The 18,579-nt window shown below is 43.9% G+C and overlaps 1 protein-coding gene across 1 annotated transcript; it reads right to left on the reverse strand.

Moving 5' to 3' along the window:
- Nucleotides 1–1,678: 1,678 nt before the first annotated feature.
- On the reverse strand, nt 1,679–17,237 carry disp3 (dispatched RND transporter family member 3). The gene is made up of 21 exons (XM_064937339.1): nt 16,860–17,237; nt 12,011–13,027; nt 9,772–9,991; nt 9,433–9,569; nt 9,112–9,246; nt 8,828–8,988; nt 8,537–8,676; nt 8,305–8,396; nt 8,030–8,194; nt 7,667–7,828; nt 7,168–7,317; nt 6,900–7,036; nt 5,428–5,597; nt 5,194–5,324; nt 4,889–5,064; nt 4,665–4,791; nt 4,411–4,556; nt 4,130–4,289; nt 3,864–3,977; nt 3,455–3,627; nt 1,679–2,807 (listed from the first exon to the last, which is right to left on the reverse strand). Exons 2-21 carry the CDS (start codon nt 13,017–13,019, stop codon nt 2,448–2,450), a joined length of 4,065 nt encoding a protein of 1,354 aa, XP_064793411.1. The 5' UTR covers nt 13,020–13,027; nt 16,860–17,237; the 3' UTR covers nt 1,679–2,447.
- Nucleotides 17,238–18,579: the final 1,342 nt, after the last annotated feature.

The following is an 18,579-nucleotide window of genomic DNA, read 5'->3' on the forward strand; positions in this document are numbered from 1 at the left end:
GGGTTGTCGAACCATTCGAACTTTGTAATGTCAGTCAAAAGGCATAATTGCTAAAATGCCAGATAACCTCCAACGAATAACAGAACAACTAGATTTTTCCAAATATAGGTGATGATTATGGGATACAGATAGCAGATCAGCTCATAAATAATGGGGAGATGAAGAGTGGAAATAGTTTAAATATCAAGGTAGGCGATCTTAACAGGGACCAACTCTTTCAAAAACATGAATATCTACTCGCATACCGTTTTTTGATCACACAATCTCTACCAAAGCTCTCATTATGGGCAAATACCAGACTGCGCAGAGAAGATGGAGAAATATTATAGAGGTATTTTGCCATGCATAGGTGAGACGTGCCTTGATCATTATTTTATTTTTTTATTTAACTTTTCATTTAACTAGGCAAGTCAGTTTAAGAACACATTCTTATTTACAATTACGGCCAAACCCAGACGACGCGGGGTCGATTGTACGCCGCCCAATGGGACTACCAATCATGGCTGGTTGTAATACAGCCTGGATTCGAATCAGGGACTGTGGTGACGCATCTGGCACCGAGATGCAGTGCCTTAGACAGCTGCGCCATTCGGGAGCCCAAATAATGCAACATGGATTACAGAATAAAGTTAGGAATTTTCATGCGATACAGGAGTCAGGATTTGGCGTTTCGGTGGTATTGGGACTGGATATGAAAATAGCTAAGGCTCTAGAATAGCCTCTGAATTGTGCGTGTGACAGAGCTGCCTAGTGAATTGTGCATAGGCCTGTCAAATTCGTGGCTGTCTGAAGATTCACAATGACAGATGTAAGAGCAGCCCAGCGAGGCTCATGTTCATTTCTAGGCTATAGCCTACTGTAAGGGTTTCCTGATGGTAATTACCTGCATTCGGCTCACTTGTGCAGTCCGACAGTGTTAATTATGCGTTCGCTTTGCATTTATGGCGACTTTGTTTGAAGTAAATATGGTAGGCTAAAAGGCGACAACCTGTTTGTATTTTGTGGAATTGCATATTGTACCAACTTTGGGGGAATTTTGAAAATAATTTCCCCATTACCCATGTTAATTCCTGGAGTAAGCCTACAGCTGCAGTACCTTTCATCCATGTTTTTACATCCTTCTAAATGTACATTTATCTGCCTTGTGGTGAATAACCTTAACTCCTAACATTCTCTTTTGAACAATCATATAAGTGAAGAGAAATTGTATGTCATTTCAACCAAAAGGTCTGTGTTGACATTGAATCAATGTGGATAATTGATTGGATCTGCAAAAAGTTATCAATGTCAGGGAATGTTGTCATTTTTTCACCCAACATAGAACCTAAACCCAATGAGAAAGTTGTTTTTTTTGTTTGTTGATTTCATATTGAATTCCAGCCTGGTCTGATAGACTAGACATAACATAGTAAACTCAAATTAGTATGATACAGTAGTAATTTTTGGCATGGGCTCGTATGGTTGCGAATGTCCAGCAACCCAAAGCTTGTGTGTTCGAATTTCATAAAGAACAACTTTGTATTTTAGCTAATTAGCAACTTTGCAACTACTTAATGTTACCTAACCGTAACCATTTAACCTAACTCTTAACCCTAACCTTAACCCCTAGCCAGCATAGCTCATTTTAGCCAACTAGCTAATGCTAGCCACAACAAAATTCGTAACACCATACATTTTTATATATATATATATTTTGACATATTGTACGAATTGCAATTCATAATATATCATATTAATTATCATTTGTAACATATCATACAAAATGGATGATGGAGATCCACAAATTAGTACATACCATAAGAAACGTAACATATCATACTAATTGCAGTGTCCTGGATTTACGTGTACTATGTGACATCTACCCCTAAATCCAGGTTGTGAATTCATGTTAGTTGACAATTCAACCAAATGTTAATCAAAACTAGACATTGAACTGAGGTATGTACCCAGTGGGATGTGATATAAGTGATATCCCTGGAATAATGGAGTGCATGACACATTCTGGCTTGCATTTGTTTATGGTACAATACCTGTTTTTTTGGACCTCAAAGTGTGGTTTCAAACTGCCAGAGATGAGGTCAGTGCTAACAACAGCAGGTCAGAGAACAGTCAGTGATTTTACTGTCAGGAACAGAATAACGTGGACAATAGAACAATGTGGACTCAACCATTGTGTCATCTCCTTTCAGCAGTAGGCTGCATCCACAGAAACCAAAGCAAGTCCTGCAGACTACCTATTCTCAACAGACGATGTTCTGTTCTTTTGGGAAAAAATGATTAAACTTTACATCATCCACACAAAGAAATATCTACTTCCACAAGATGCTTTTACGTACATCTGAAACCTTCCACTTGCATTTATAGAACAATACTACACTGATGTTTAGACCGAGCCTTTTGGTTCTGCTTACAGAGGTGACAGTAGTAGTTGAGTTATGTTTGTGGGGTCACATGGTGACTGCTGTGTGCCAGGTGACTGGTCCTAGTTGCCCTCCTGCCCAGCACAAGGCAGCGCCAAAGGCTGTGGTGCCCAGTACTGCCAGGCTGGCCTTCAGCACGGCACCAGGAGGCCTGTTGAAGTTGGCAGGGCCCATGGTGGCCAACATGGCTGCAGTCACAGTCAGGGTAAACAAGATGGACACTGCTGTGTTAATGGCCACAATCTGGCCAAACTTAGCAAAAGGCACGATGACACAGAAAAAGAGAGGGACTGTGGAGATCACGGTGGTGACAGCACTGGACACAATGGCAACTCCCACGTGGTTTACTGCATCTAGGGACCTTCTCTGCCTTTTAGCTGACAGGCTCTGAGAATGAAAAACAGATTGAAATGAGTCTTTTATTTTTGCATTATTTACCTCATCCTTATTAAATTAAATATGATGACTTTTAAAGGCCCTGTGGAGTCAAAATGTGAATTGTCTGTGTTTATATAATTCCAAATTGAGGTTGGAATAATACTGAAAATTATGATAATGCCCCTTTAGTGTAAGAGCAGTTTGAAAAGATAGCCTGACATTTCAGCCTGTGTTGGAGGGATGGAGATTTTTGGCGTGCCTGGTGATGTAAATTAGTCAATAGACCAATAAGAAACACTTCCAAACCTCTGACAATACAGCACATTTTCAGTTTTCCCCTCCCTACTCAGACCACTCCCAGACAGTCCTAGCAAAATTCTTGCTTGAGAAATTGCTCTTTGCTTAGAAGCTATTGTTGTTTGTTTTAAATGACAATTGTAATAAAATAATCACAGTGAGGTACTAAATTGTTATCCAGAAATTATTTGACATTGAGATAAAAACGGCTGCAATGGACCTTTTAAGTAAACTGAATATGGTTGAGGCAAATTCTTAATTTACATAGTTTTACTCTCTTACAGTAGAATATATAAAGGAGTGAATTCAATACCTCTATGCCAGTTATAGATGATTATCAGATTATGTGTTGGATGTACCATAGTGTGTCCTGATGTGGCTGGTATGGTCTCCCCAGCTAGCAGGTAGCCCTCCACCAGGTGCAGGCAGTAGTCCACTGAGGAGCCCACAAGGATGGACAGAGAGATGGCCTCCACCGCCCCCAACTCCCAGCCCAGCCAGTACATGATGGCCACCACCAGACAGATGACCCCTGTATTTGGTCAGGAGCTCAATGTTGCACACTGACAGACAGATGACCCCTAACCCTCCCAAGGCTAAAACCACAGAAAATACAGTATGTACAGTACAACAGTTAATGACTTCCTCTTACATTATTCCCAATAACACTTCATATCAATACGGCATCATATCTTATTATTGGAGACTTTTCTCTGCAGTCTATGCATAATGGGTCTGATGACAAAGGCTTGATCAGCAGTGTCTTACCCAGGATGGTGAGCAGTATTGGCAGTAGCAGAAGCGGATGGGCAGTGAAAACAGACACAGCTGCCACACAGATGGCCAGGGACAGGAGCAGACTGCAGAGGGCGCTCTCGACACCTACAGAAAACCCACAGAGGAGGTAGTCAGTCAGCACAGGAAGGTTACATTCCCAGAAGGACTGAAATAATATTTTAGATACATACAAATGAAACATTTATTGATTTTGCCTTAGGTATGGAACAACTGTGTCCTCAGGCCTCTCCACTTGCCTATGATTTCCATAAAGATCTGCTTCCAGTGCTCACAGGTCTGGAAACCTCTCCGTAGAGCAGAGGACTCTGGGAGAGTCGAGAGTTGCTCTTGTAGGAAGGTTTCCCATTGGAGGAAGTCTGAGTGTGTCTGGAAAGAGGATTTCCCCTTGTAGGTGGTCTTGGGAACAGACAGATGAAAAAGACATGGGCTCAGTTTCTGGCACAGATCTGGACTGGGCTACAACATTAACATTACATTAGAGGTGGTAGTATACACCACAGACAACCGTTGTACTCACAGACTCAAAGGCCATGGAGAGCCAGCTTACTCTGCCACCATGCATCCCCACGACCCCATGGGATAGCTGGCCTGGCAGAAGGTTGGGCTCAGGGAGGGAGTGGCAGTCTGGGTTGAGTAAGGGCAGGATAGAAGAAAGCTTGTTGCCTAAGGGGGAGAGAGAGAGGGAGTACAAGAGAGAGAATACATGTAACTCGTATCAAACATGGTTTATGTGTGCGGTTATATTTGTGAGACTGTCTGTGCAGTTGGTACCTGACGGTAGACACTGGGCTCCTCCCGGCTTCACAAGCTGTTTATTAGCACTGATAGCTTTACAGATTTGGCAGAGGTGTCCAATCTCTTGGAAGATATCGAAGTTTGGATCCAATATCACACTGCCCTTTGGAGATCATTTTAGAACAAATCAATACCACTAAAACAGTATTGATTATTGAATTACACCTTATATCGTTATTGTCATGCAGTTGGACCCTCACCATGTCCCCAATAACGTGGTTGTCTGTGCGTTGGGTGCGGTTGACTCCAAGTATTCCAAAAACCACAAACACCATCGCACCAGTGTCAACCAGAGGACGGACTGCTGGCTGGCCACAGCCACCTCCACTACAGGGGTTAAAACCAGAAGTCTTGGACCGTTTGGTTGAGGTGGAATCTTTGAAATAAGGTACAAATGAGGAAAAAAGTAACTCCCTCACATTCATAGGCAAACATTCATTAAACCAATGCAGAGTATTTATGCAGTTCCCTGATGTCTTCTGACTCCAGGTGTTCTCCCTCTTACCTGTGGGGAGTGGAATGTAGAACAAGCCCTTTGTGGGTCCGTCAGGCCCGGAGCTGATCACACAGCCAGGTGGTTCTGCACAGACTCGGCTGGGATGAGGACTCAGCTTGTGCTGGGCAAAGTACAACCTCCTGGGAGGCACAAGGAGCTCTGTCAACAACTTGCCCACAAAAAGCTTGACTGATTGGCTGAATAGTGAATTAGTCATCATCTGTCCCTCATCATTCCTCTTACCTGCTGTGCTGCTGCTCAGCCGATGCCACATAGAAGCTGAACTCTGACCTCCAGCCGTGGCGTGGATCACATGACTGGGAAGTGATCATCCAGCGAGGGTGGGGGTGGTACACACGGGACACACACACAGTCATGTGGGTGCTGAAGTTGCTGTGAGGTCCACTGTATGCCTGTTTAGAGACACCAGAAGCTATACTAAGTATATGATGGAGTTTTTTATTTTATTTATTTCACCTTTATTTAACCAGGTAGGCAAGTTGAGAACAAGTTCTCATTTACAATTGCGACCTGGCCAAGATAAAGCAAAGCAGTTCGACACATACAACGACACAGGGTTACACATGGAGTAAAACAAACATACAGTCAATAATACAGTATAAACAAGTCTATATACGACGTGAGCAAATGAGGTGAGATAGAGGTAAAGGCAAAAAAAGGCCATGGTGGCGAAGTAAATACAATATAGCAAGTAAAACACTGGAATGGTAGATTTGCAATGGAAGAATGTGCAAAGTAGAAATAAAAATAATGGGGAGCAAAATAAATAAATTAAATACAGTAGGGAAAGAGGTAGTTGTTTGGGCTAAATTATAGGTGGGCTATGTACAGGTGCAGTAATCTGTGAGCTGCTCTGACAGTTGGTGCTTAAAGCTAGTAAGGGAGATAAGTGTTTCCAGTTTCAGAGATTTTTGTAGTTCTTTCCAGTCATTGGCAGCAGAGAACTGGAAGGAGAGGCGGCCAAATAAAGAATTGGTTTTGGGGGTGACTAGAGAGATATACCTGCTAGAGCGTGTGCTACAGGTGGAAGATGCTATGGTGACCAGCGATCTGAGATAAGGGGGGACTTTACCTAGCAGGGTCTTGTAGATGACATGGAGCCAGTGGGTTTGGCGACGAGTATGAAGCGAGGGCCAGCCAACGAGAGCGTACAGGTCGCAATGGTGGGTAGTATATGGGGCTTTGGTGACAAAACGGATTGCACTGTGATAGACTGCATCCAATTTGTTGAGTGGGGGTATTGGAGGCTATTTTGTAAATGACATCGCCAAAGTCGAGGATTGGTAGGATGGTCAGTTTTACAAGGGTATGTTTGGCAGCATGAGTGAAGGATGCTTTGTTGCGAAATAGGAAGCCAATTCTAGATTTAACTTTGGATTGGAGATGTTTGATATGGGTCTGGAAGGAGAGTTTACAGTCTAACCAGACACCTAAGTATTTGTAGTTGTCCACGTACTCTAAGTCAGAGCCATCCAGAGTAGTGATGTTGGACAGGCGGGCAGGTGCTAGAAGCTATCGGTTGAAGAGCATGCATTTAGTTTTACTTGTATTTAAGAGCAATTGGAGGCCACGGAAGGAGAGTTGTATGGCATTGAAGCTTGCCTGGAGGGTTGTTAACACAGTGTTGGTTATCAGAGGTGAGATATTAGATCATGACCCAGAAATAGTGTGTTTATATTTGTGGGTCTCCTAACCTGAAAGGATGGAACTTCTCCATGCCCGGCACTGAGGCTTTTCCAGGGCGATGGCACGCTGTTATTCAGAGAGAAGCGGTACAGAGTGATAGAAGCACCCACATCCAGCTTAGAGACATACACTGTCAACAGAGGCCCTGCCATGAAATGATATAGTCAGTGGCAGCAGTAGAGAAATAGAGGCACACATTAAAACATTGCCAGAACATTGCCACGGATATATTCATGTGGATCCTCTTTGGATGTATAATACCATTTTATCCAGTACCTGTTGTGATGGAGGATATGCTTGGTGTGATTGGGCTTTGTAGAGTTGAGTTTGAAGGGCTCTGTGTATGTTGCTGAGCGTGAAACCCAGGCATGGAGGGGGTAGTATGGGTAGGGCTGTGCAGAAGATGTGGTTTCTCCATGAACAGACCTGCAGGAAATATGACACTTCGATTCAACACTTCAAATCAAAGCCAAATGCTCGGCTGACCTTAATATCCTGATACATGCAATGGCCTGGGAGTGTTGTGAATGTGGGCACTGAACTGGAGCATGCAAATATCCGTAGGAAGAAAAATGTCATTGAGTCAGTTCTTATCAGGAGTCGACTGTAAATGAATATCCCAGTTTAAAATGAATTGTACCATGCCATACGAAGACATTTACAGCCAGACAGTTGCAGGACCTGGGTTTAAAGTTAATTTGGGTTTAAAGTAGTGGAATTGATTTACTTTACACCCATCTGGGTTCCATCACACAGATTGATGGTGACGTCTCACCAGAGCACATGTGGCAAGAGATGCCCTGGGCACTGAGGTTGTTCCTCAGTCCCAGTAGAGTCTGGAGGTTGGTGTCTGGGCGAAATAGTAACGGGGCATGAGTAGCCGGTCGCAGGAGGCAGCAGCACCCAGCAGACAGCAGCAGGACCAGGATGTAGATGCCTATGGGCAGCAAGACAAAGACTGGCCTGTGAGAGAGCCAGGTCAGATGGGGTAGATCACTGAGGGGAGAGGCATTAGATTACATTGCTTTTCTGTGAGGAAGAGCAAGGGATAGGCAATACAAAACACTTAAGTTGAAAAAGGCATATGGGCATCATGAGATGTGATTTTCCCAGCCCCTGCAGACAGACAGAGCCTTACCTAGAATGACTTTGCGTTTCTCCACGGCTGGCTCTGCCACCCAGTGCCTCAGAGCCCACTGAAGGTTAGCGCTGACCACGCCTGCAGTCCCCCGCCCTGGGGATGAGAGCGAGGTCTCCACTGACAGGGACAAAATGGCTGCATCTACATCAGTGTCACAGGAGCCTAGATGGGACAGGATGAGACAGAGAGGGGGGATGAATAGTGTCAGGACTCTAATACCTTTCATTCTCCTGCCATTCATTTATGCAGCTCTGTCCAGATCAGTATCTCACCTGGCTCCATCTCCACTGACAGGAGGGCCACATCTTCATCCTCATCTGACAAAGGACTGTGACTGACTGACAGTCCTGTAAGTGCTTTCCACCTTCAAAATAAAGTGCATCAGAGAGATGCAGTTTTAGATCCTCACTTTGTTCATAGTAGGAAAACAGAATGAAAAGGCAAGCTGCACAACAGTAGGAACTCTGTTCTCTAGCAAAAAAAGGAGGAAAGATGGAATCACACCACTTGAGACAGGTGTTCTCCTGGGGGTCAACACACTGGGTCCAGATACACAGGGCAGCGGGCATGAGGATGGACACCCAGAGCCAGCAGCAGCTGACAATGAGGGCCATGAACAGGCCAAAGTCATGCACTGCCGGAATCTGTTTGTAAGGGTAAAAGACCTCAATATCTCAATACATTTACATTGTACTTTTCATATTGATACATACTGTATACAGACAGTTTGACCTCAGAGCTATTCATTCCCTTTGGAAGGATTATGATATATGGCCTGACAATATTTCTGAGTACCTGTGAGAAGGTGTTAGCAGCGTAGGCAGCTGCGGTGGTGAAGGAGGTGAGAAAGGTGGCTCGGCCAGCAGTTTTCACCGTGTACATCATCCTCTGCACCGGGTGGACCAAGTGGGAAGCCTGTCTGAATGTACTGATGAACACAAACACATCATCCACACCTGGAGAACAGTAAGAGGGGAAACAGAATAAAGAGTGGCATGTTACCTGTAACAAAGATGTTGTTTCTCAACCAGTTTGACCATGAGAGAAATTCTAGAGTATATTTTAATATTGTCACTCACCAATGCCAATGATCACAAAGGCTGCAACTCCATTGAGGATGCCAAGGTATCTCACCCCAAAGACCACATGGTAGAGGAAGAGAGCCACCTGGCAGCTCAGACCAATGCTAGTGAGCCCAAAGAATGTCAGGAACACTGTAGAGACGCACCAAATAGACTGGGTGGGAGACCTCATGCTCATGTGGTATCAAAATTCAAAGAATAAGATAATTATGCTAGCTTTTATCAGATACTATGTATGACAGCAAATTAAGTATAGGAAATGTTAGAATAACATGCATGTAATATCCAATGCAGGTGAGAGAGTGCATGGGAAATTACCTGAGAAGGAGGTGAGGACATAGACCAGTAGAGTGATGCAGCCCCCACTGATCAGCGCCAGCAACATGTCTCTGTGGAAGGTCTGTCTCACCTCGTTATCAAACAGCTCTGTGCCCCCATACAGCACCTTCACCTGGCTGGCATCACACAAACCCAGAGAATGGAAGAATAATGTGTGGGTGTCATGAAAGGAGGTACTCTTTTGATGTGCTTAATTTCAATTGGTCTGGAAAGCGGAGACAATATTTACAAAGCCAAGTCTTGGGGGAAATGAAGAACAACATCAGTTAATCTCAATATCGATTGCTCTTTTTTTAATTTTTATAAGCCATAGCCCACCTGGTGGACTGCTGAGCCAGGATGTCAGCGTACTGAACCACAAAGTTCCTGAAGCGCTGCCTCTGCTCCTCGGGCCGGTCCTGGAGGGAGTAGTATGAGGGCAGCGGAGCTCCGAATTGGATCTCACTGCGCAGGAGAGAGGAGGAGAGCCGGTCAGGGGCCAGACTCTCATCCACATACCAGTAGAACTGTGGGTGGGTAATCGCTAGACTCAGAGCACCTGGGAACAGAAACACAAGTGAAGATCAAAGTGTTAGTCACTGCCAGATCCCTCTGATGTTTCAAATGACCTCCCAAAATAAAATGAAGGACAAGCTCCCTACTTAATCATGCAGAGCAGTGACTATACCAGTGGAGGCTCCTCAGAGGAGGAAAGGGAGGACCATCCTCTGTGATAATAAAAATCGTAATACATAAAAAAAGTTAGTGTTTTCAGATAAAGCTATACTAAATATAATCATGTCACCAAATAATGTATTAAAACACACTATTTTGCAATGAAGGTCTACGGTAGCCTCAACAGCACTCTCTGGGGTAGCACCATATTGTAGCTGGAGGACAGCTCAATTCCGTCCTCCTCTGGGTAGATTGACTTCAATGCAAAACCTAGGAGGCTCATGGTTCTCACCCCCTTCAATAAACTTACACAGTAATTATGAAAACGTCCTCCAACCTATCAGAGCTCTATAAGAGCTCTTGCAGCATGAACTGACATGTTGTCCACCCAATCAAAGGATCAGAGAATGAATCTAGTGCTGAAAGCATAAGGTACAGCTAGCTAACACTGCAGAAGATAAAATCTAATAAAATTGTATTTGTTACATAATACAACCTCATGCTTGTGTACAAGCCCTTAACCAACAATGCAGTTCAATAAATTAAGTAAAAAATAAAATAAAAAGTTATAAAATAAAATAACAATAACGAGGCTATATAAAGGGGGTACCGCTACCGAGGTAATGTGCGTGTAGGTAAAGGTAAAGTGACTTATGCATAGATAATATACAGTGAGTAGCAGCAGCGTAAAAAAAAGGAGGGGGGATCGATGTAAATAGTCTGGGTGGCCATTTGATAAATTGTTCAGCAGTCTTATGGCTTGGGGATAGAAGCTGCTAAGGAGCCTTTTGGGCCTAGACTTGGAGCTTCGGTAGCGCTTGCCGTGCGGTAGCAGAGAGAACAGTCTATGACATGGGTGACTGAAGACTGAATTTTTGTGGTTAGTAGTTAACTCAAAGAGAGAGAAATACAATAGTTGAACAGTTTGAACAAATACATTTCTTCCCAAAATGGAGAAGCAAGAAAGTGCCATTTTTCAATTTCAGTTTCACTTACTTAGCTAGCTAATGCAGCTAATGTTATTTAGTTTTGCCTACTGTTATTTAGTTTTGCCTACCCTGCTCAGACAGAGGGATGCTATGTTAGCTAGCTGGCTATGACTATCCCAACACAACACTGGAAGTCCTTCAAGTCAAGGTAAGCTTTTGGTTTGACTAATTTACTGCCACTGCGGCCTGCCGGTGTAACTGCTTACTGACTGTACACTGTAATGTTACTGCATGATTGTAGTGGGTTAACTAACATGTTAGTTCTATTAGCTATGCTGACTATGACGTCGCTTTATCTAATATGGAGATAACGATGTAGACTGTGTGTAGCGGTTATGATATGGTTTGGCTTGGAAAGGTGTTTTTGCCTGGTCACATACAGCTTATGTGTTGTGCATTGAAGTCCACAAGCAAAGGGACAAGGGGAGAGGAGGAAAGCGCATAGATGCATGAAGGAATTCAACGTGGCTGCTATGAAAGTTAACTATGTTTACACATGATCAGGGGTGTATTTATTCTACTGAAAAACATTTCTTAACTGGAAGCAAGCGGAACAAAACGGGGATAAACAGACCTGAATTTGTCCAATAGAAACTGTTGGACTAATGATTGCACCCTACTGTATATCAGCTCGACCTGTGTGCATCTACATTGTAAACTTTCATTCATAGGCTAGGTTGTAGCAACCTCATGATGGATATAGGGAAAAGTAGAGTATCATGTAGTAGATTAAACCTATCACAGTTACATTAAACTGGGTGAATGGAATATGAATGACAGTCATCCAATATGCTGTAATAGTAATAAGGCCATACCATGAAGAAAAAATAAATGTCTTTGCGGATCTTAAACGGCACTGATCGCCACTGGACTGTACCTACAGTAATGTCAAGTTGTATGAACCTCAGACTCACCATGGATGTCAGCCAGGTCAGGTCCCATGCCATCATAGTAGATCCTGCCTCCCCGTTCACTGGGGAAGAGGTAGGAGAGGAGGGAACTTGGAGGGGAGCAGTAGGAGGGGCCCAGGGGCAGGTCTCTCAGGACTTCCAGAGGCTTCCAACAGAACTGGTGGAACTGGGGGTGCTGCATGAGCAGGTGCTCTATGTGGTGGATGGTGCGGAGACGCTCTGGCGTGAAGATGTTGTTGTCGTCCCCACCCTGAGCTACAAACACCAGCTCCATCCTCCAAAGGGCTTGGCTCTGCAGGTATGAGTAGTTGGGAGCAAACCTGCGCATCCTAGTGCGAGATCTGTCTCTGTCGCCCTCTTCCCCTTTGGACTCATGCCTCTCAGGTTTTCCTAAGTTAGTTGTATGTTTATCCTCCTCTCTTATCTTTGCTTTACCAGCCCTTGCCTCTATATGCCTCTCAGTCTCTTGCTGACTCAGGGCAACTCCTCTCTGTTGCCTAACTACTCTTTTGAACGTGTGGTTTTTCAGAGATTTCAAATTCAGCCCTCCGTGTGATGTCCAGTTGGATGCTTCATCTCCCTGCCTACCCAGTCTGTCCAACAGCAGCTCCTGTAGAGCAGTGAAGTCATAGTGGTTCACGTCACGCCTGCGTCTGTCCCAGGAACCCAACTGAGTCTTTATGGCAATGGTGAGTGCATCAAACCGCTCAGCGGAGAAGTGGCTGTGAACCTCAAAGGCACTGTAGGAAAGGTCTATGTCCAATGGGGGGCAGTATAGGAACATGTAGGCAGAGAGGGCACAGGGAAGAAAGACTCCAACTCCCAGGACCACCCCACTCACCCAGGGCTGTGTGTAGACCCAGCCCACCGCCCCCCACACTATGCTGCCTCCAGTGGTGCTGCTCCCCCCATTAATCTGTGTATCTGACTCTCCATCTTCCTCGTCCTGCTCCTCTTCCTCCTCAGCATCCCAGCTGCTCTGGAATAACAATGGCTCGTCTTCTAAGTCCATGGCAGCACCTGTCAAACACACAGAGTACTTCATCATCACACACTTTCCTAATGTAAATCCTCTTCTGTCCTTGGACATGAAAACATAGACCTACACTATAGGTGATTTACAGAGCAAACATAATAGTGGTTTCAGGATATTCTGCAGTACACAGCCAACAAGGGCACAACAATTAAATATGTCCCTCAACAGCCAAGACACACACAGGGTTCCTATTCAGCTCACAGAAAAGTAAAGGGGAGAATTTAGGAAGAAGATGGACCTTGTCTCAAGGGCCCAAAGCAGTATATGGTCTGCTAAGCCCACCATTTAAGATGCTGAATTGTGGCTGGGGGCTTAGAGAGAGTACTGGCTGCAATTTGATTCCTCTCACTCCTTCCTTCAGTGTGTGCGAAAACCATCTCCCCTTGAGTGCTCGGTGGTGCCCTTGTCCATATCAGCAGTCGACTTGGATTCGGCTGATCTGCAGCAAATTAAATCATCTCACTTGTCTAATTACTGACAGGGGAGAGAGGTGTGGAATGTAAGATAGAGGTGTGGAATATGTTAGGTGATAGACAGCTTCTGCCTGATCGTGTCAAACTATTGTTCCTTCCTCTTCTCACTCCGCTGCAAACACAAGATAATGCAGTGACTTGGTATTCAAGTGGCAATAGTCGTGTTAAAGGAAAATTGGCAAGTCATCTACTATCTTTAAAATAGAGCTCAAGGGTCATCTAGGTGGGGCAAGGGAGGCCAAAAGAGCGGGAGCATCTGTCTTCAGCCTGGGTCTTGAATATTTACATTTACGATGAGGTAAGTGTGTTTGGATCTACTGTTCATTTGGTGGTTAAGTAAACCTATGGCCATTGATCAAGAACCAAGATAGGCATTATGATCATTTGTGTAATTAGCTGTTATCAGCCATACTAGGCTATCCATTCAGATTTGCAGCTGCAATTGCACATAGCCACAAATACACTATATTCAAGGAGTTCACCATGACAATGGGCTCCTGAGTGGTGCAGCTGTCTAAGGCACTGCATCTCAGTGCAAGAGGCATCACTACAGTTCCTGGTTCGAATCCAGGCTGTATCACATCTGGCCGTGTTTGGGAGTCCCATAGGTTGGCGCACAATTGGCCCACCATCATCCGGGTTTGGCCGGGGTAGGCCATCATTGTAAATAATAATTTGTTCTTAACTGACCTGCCTAGATAAATAAAGGTAAAAGAAAAATAATAATTAAAGAAAAATATGAAATAAAACATTTTTTAAATAAATAGAGCCCACCCAATGCCATACCATAGTTCAAGACACAGTTGGACAACAATGTTCGCGTTCACTGAGAGAACAGAGCAGTTGAACATCTGTCTGCACTGGGAAAACATCTGGGTCTGCAACCTCTTCAGAGGACAAATTTATTAGACACAAGATCAGTCCGTTGGGAGGGGAGAAGAAGATGGTAAAGAAGAGAGAGGAAGGGAGGGAGAGAAAGGGGGGGGGGAATGGAGGACCTTAGGCTGCAACAGTCACCCATCAACAAATGATGATCTCCTGTGTGATAAAAGGCAGCTTTGTGCTGTTTGATATTCAAGGCAGTCTAAATCTGCTAGCTCTGTACATTTCCATAACTGCCTTGTTTGTCTCCACATCCCTGGAATTTCTGATCAGTTGTCGTGAGACACCATGCTGGCCGCTCATACTTACACCACTCATCAAAGACTGTTATGCTATTAAAGCAACGTTGTGCATTTCATGTTAATGGTCGTTTGCTGGTTGAGTGCACCGTTACACAGACATAGTGTAAAGTAGACCCTCCCTGGCTCCCTCCACCAACAGGCAGATTACTGCCATGCCTCCTACAGTAATCTGTCTCTGACAGGCTCCTGGGACACATCATTTTCCCCTGTTAATGAATTCAGCTGCACCGCTTTGCCAACCATACGATATCTAATGTACATTAATTATGAGAGAAGCCTCAACTGCAGGGTAACGCTCCCAGTGCTGAACCGAGAATGAGGAATGTGTTGACAAGCTGAGAGAATCGTTCAACTTTTCTATTTATTCTCAGTGCTTGAGAGCGGAGGGAGTCAATTTAGACTGTGCAGGTGGGGAATAAAAATAGAAGGGAACTTGGTGAAGACTGGCTTTATGGACAACAAAAGCATTCTCCCATCGGTTTCAATCTGCATGATTCGGGAACTCTTTATCCTTCTAGTCTTACTCACTCCTTGGTCTGACATTTAGTTTCAGCCCCATATTGTAGAGCTGCTGTCCAGTAGAATTTATAGGTTATTTTCAACTACAGATTTTCCACAGCAAAAATAAATAAATTTGATGAGGTCGAGAATTTTTGACATTATTGACAATGCTGTGATATACCAATTGCCCAGATACAACTAATCAAAAAGAAATGTGTTCTGTCCTTTTCTACTAATGTGATGTATTATGTCAGGTCTTATGTTTGTGTGAACCCCAGGAAGAGTAGCTGCTGCTTTAGCAACAACTAATGGGGATCCTAATAAAATACAAAAATACCAACTCATATCCTTATGTGAATAAACTTTCTAAAGGACTCAAGATTGAACTGTTCCACAGACCAAATGCTAGCTTTTTGAGTTGACTTTGGAGTGTGAAGCACCAAAGACCAGGGTTGAAAGTCAGTTGGTGACTATTGCAGTTGTGTAGCAGTGTGCTGTTTTCTTGGTACTGTGCAAACTGTGTTAGTTTCATGTGGACCTGATGTGGTACTATAAACACTCCCAGCATGCCATCCAACTAACTAACAGGCGTATACAGCTTTTCTTTCTTACTTTCTCTATCTCTCTCTGTGTGTGTGTGTGTGTGTGTGTGTGTGTGTGTGTGTGTGTGTGTGTGTGTGTGTGTGTGTGTGTGTGTGTGTGTGTGTGTGTGTGTGTGTGTGTGTGTGTGTGTGTGTGTGTGTGTGTGTGTGTGTGTGTGCAAGCATATCAAAAGGTGGGGGTAAGGGGGGTACATAACCTTCCTTACTGACAACAGCTAAAAATAGTACACTCCCCTCTGCTTTCTTTCCTTCCTCCCCTCCCTCCCTCTTGTTTCATCCTCCCTCCATCTCATCCAATATGGATTTCACACTGTTTCTCCTGCCCCACAGATTCAGCATGGTGTAATTTCACAGAGCATGCAACACCATTTAATACAGGGACATTCATCTCAGCCCAGCACTCCAAAAAACAGACATTGCTTATGTATGAGCACTGAGTATCACTACATGAGAATCACTGAGGGCGATGCCTCTATTCTTCACATATCCCCAGGATATAAAGGTTCAGCACGGTGCAAATGTTAAGACCTCACGCTCTCATGCTCCTTTTGCACCTAATGATAGTAATTTGTTTGATATTTGCATACATGGATGACCCCCTCAACAAATATAAGTACAACCTGAAGTTGAAAGCTCACCATTGCTGCTACACTTGCGTGAGAGATGGTGGGTGATTGCAAAAGACAGAATGATTGCCTGGAGATCTACAGGGCAATTTCCTTCAATCTAAGAATTCAAATGCAATACCATGTGAAGTTTGACAACAAACGAAATCAATGCAATCTTTGCCTGGTCCTGGGTTTCTTCGGAGGTCTCTGAAACTTCTCTATCCACCTGAGAGCTCAATTTACTGCAGCTGTGCTCCTCAGAAGCTGCAGGCAGAGTTGACCTTTTGCTGCCACCTATTGACTATGTTATTTGGCTTAGTAAATGAGAGAATGACGGGATAATGCCATGCTCAGTTGTTGTTGTTGTGGTGTGTAGTTGATTATTTAAGCATCTGTAATATCCAAACAAAATATGCATTCAGTGTATGGCAGAGCTGGGGAACCTTACCTGAGCTTGATGAGTAGAGATATGAACTGATGGGATGTGCAGCCCTATGGGGTCCTCTTCTGAGGATGCAAACCTATGCTGAACAATTTCATTTCAAACTTGTTCTCCAGATGCTCTCTTAATTTTCTCTGTTGATCCGTTTTATTTTCATAGTACTCTAGCTGCACGAGGGAGAGCGACTGCACCTCAGCACAGCCTCTCCTACACAAGATTTATGAGATCTTTAATTTGCTTAATAAGTCTTGTCTATCATTTTTTTGTTTTCTCCCTTTCTGCCTTTCTCTTTCTCTCTTCCCTCCCTTCTCTGTGCCTGGTTGTCCAGGCGACGGAGTCAGTGAGAGTATCAGTTCTTTCACTCTCCCAGCAGCTCCTCTCTCTCAATGCTTTGTTCAAGCTCCTCTCTTGACTGACTCACCAATGGGGAGAGGAGGGGAGGAGAGCACAGCCCTGAGCATCAAGGAGACTATGTCTGACAGGGATAAATCTCATCGCAGCCTAACAGGTAAAGCAGAAAAAGGACTGACTCTGATTCAAGCTCTATTTGTCAGGAAACACGTGCCTAAAATGAAGGTTTTGCCAGGAGACTGCAGCAGACTCCCCCTCTAGTTTGAAGAGGATTTTGTTGGTATAGTCTGGCCGGGGCTCTGTGAGGAGGAAAGGGGTAGGAGGGGGTAGTAGAGGAGGTAGACCAGAGTAACTGGATACAGTGGAAGACGAGGTGTAGGCCATATCATTTCCACCCCAGGAATCTGAGCCCTTTAAACATCTCTTATTGTTTTGCTCCCCAATTCCCTGCTGCATTCACATCTAATGAATTTTGTTAAATGTAACTCTCAGAATTTTTTTATATTTTGTATTGAACCTTTATTTAACTAGGCAAGTCAGTTAAGAACAAATTCTTATTTACAATGACAGCCTACACCGGCCAAACTCTCCCCTAACCCGGAAGATGCTGGCCAATTGTGCGCCGTCCTATGGGACTCCCAGTTGTGATACAGCCCGGGATTGAACCAGGGTCTGTAGTGATGCCTCTAGCAGTGCCTTAGACCAGTGCACCACTCGGAGCTTATTCAACATGAAATTCCATTTGTGATTGAGGTTATTTAGTAGACTGCTATGATTTAATAATATGGTCAGATAGGGCTGCTTGCTGTCACATCACTTTTCTTTGTTACGATACAGTGGTGGTTTTACATATTCCCTCCACTGTTTACTCAGCTGATTGTGCCCATTTGTCCATGTACCGATACACTACACTGGGCGTAGACATACACTACCGTTCAAAAGTTTGGGGCCACTTAGCTTTCCTTTCAAAAACAAGGACATTTCTAACTTTTTGTTCATTAAAATAATATCAAATTGATCAGAAATACAGCGTTGACAATGTTAATGTTGGAAATGACTATTGTAGCTGGAAATGGCAGATTTTTTATGGAATATCTACATAGGCGTACAGAGGCCCATTCTCAGCAACCATCACTCCTGTGTTCTAATGGCATGTTGTGTTAGCTGATCCAAGTTTATAATTTTAAAAGGTTAATTGATCATTAGAAAACCCTTTTACAATTATGTTAGCACAGCTGAGAACAGTTGTGTTGATTAAAGAAGGACAGTTTTGTTGATTTTTTAGACTAGTTGAGTATCTGGAGCATCAGCATTTGTGGGTTCGATTACAGGCTCAAAATGGCCAGAAACTTTCTTCTGAAACTTATCAGCCTAT

Source organism: Oncorhynchus masou, chromosome 25 (assembly GCF_036934945.1).
Source record: "Oncorhynchus masou masou isolate Uvic2021 chromosome 25, UVic_Omas_1.1, whole genome shotgun sequence".
In the NCBI taxonomy this organism is placed as follows: domain Eukaryota; kingdom Metazoa; phylum Chordata; class Actinopteri; order Salmoniformes; family Salmonidae; genus Oncorhynchus; species Oncorhynchus masou.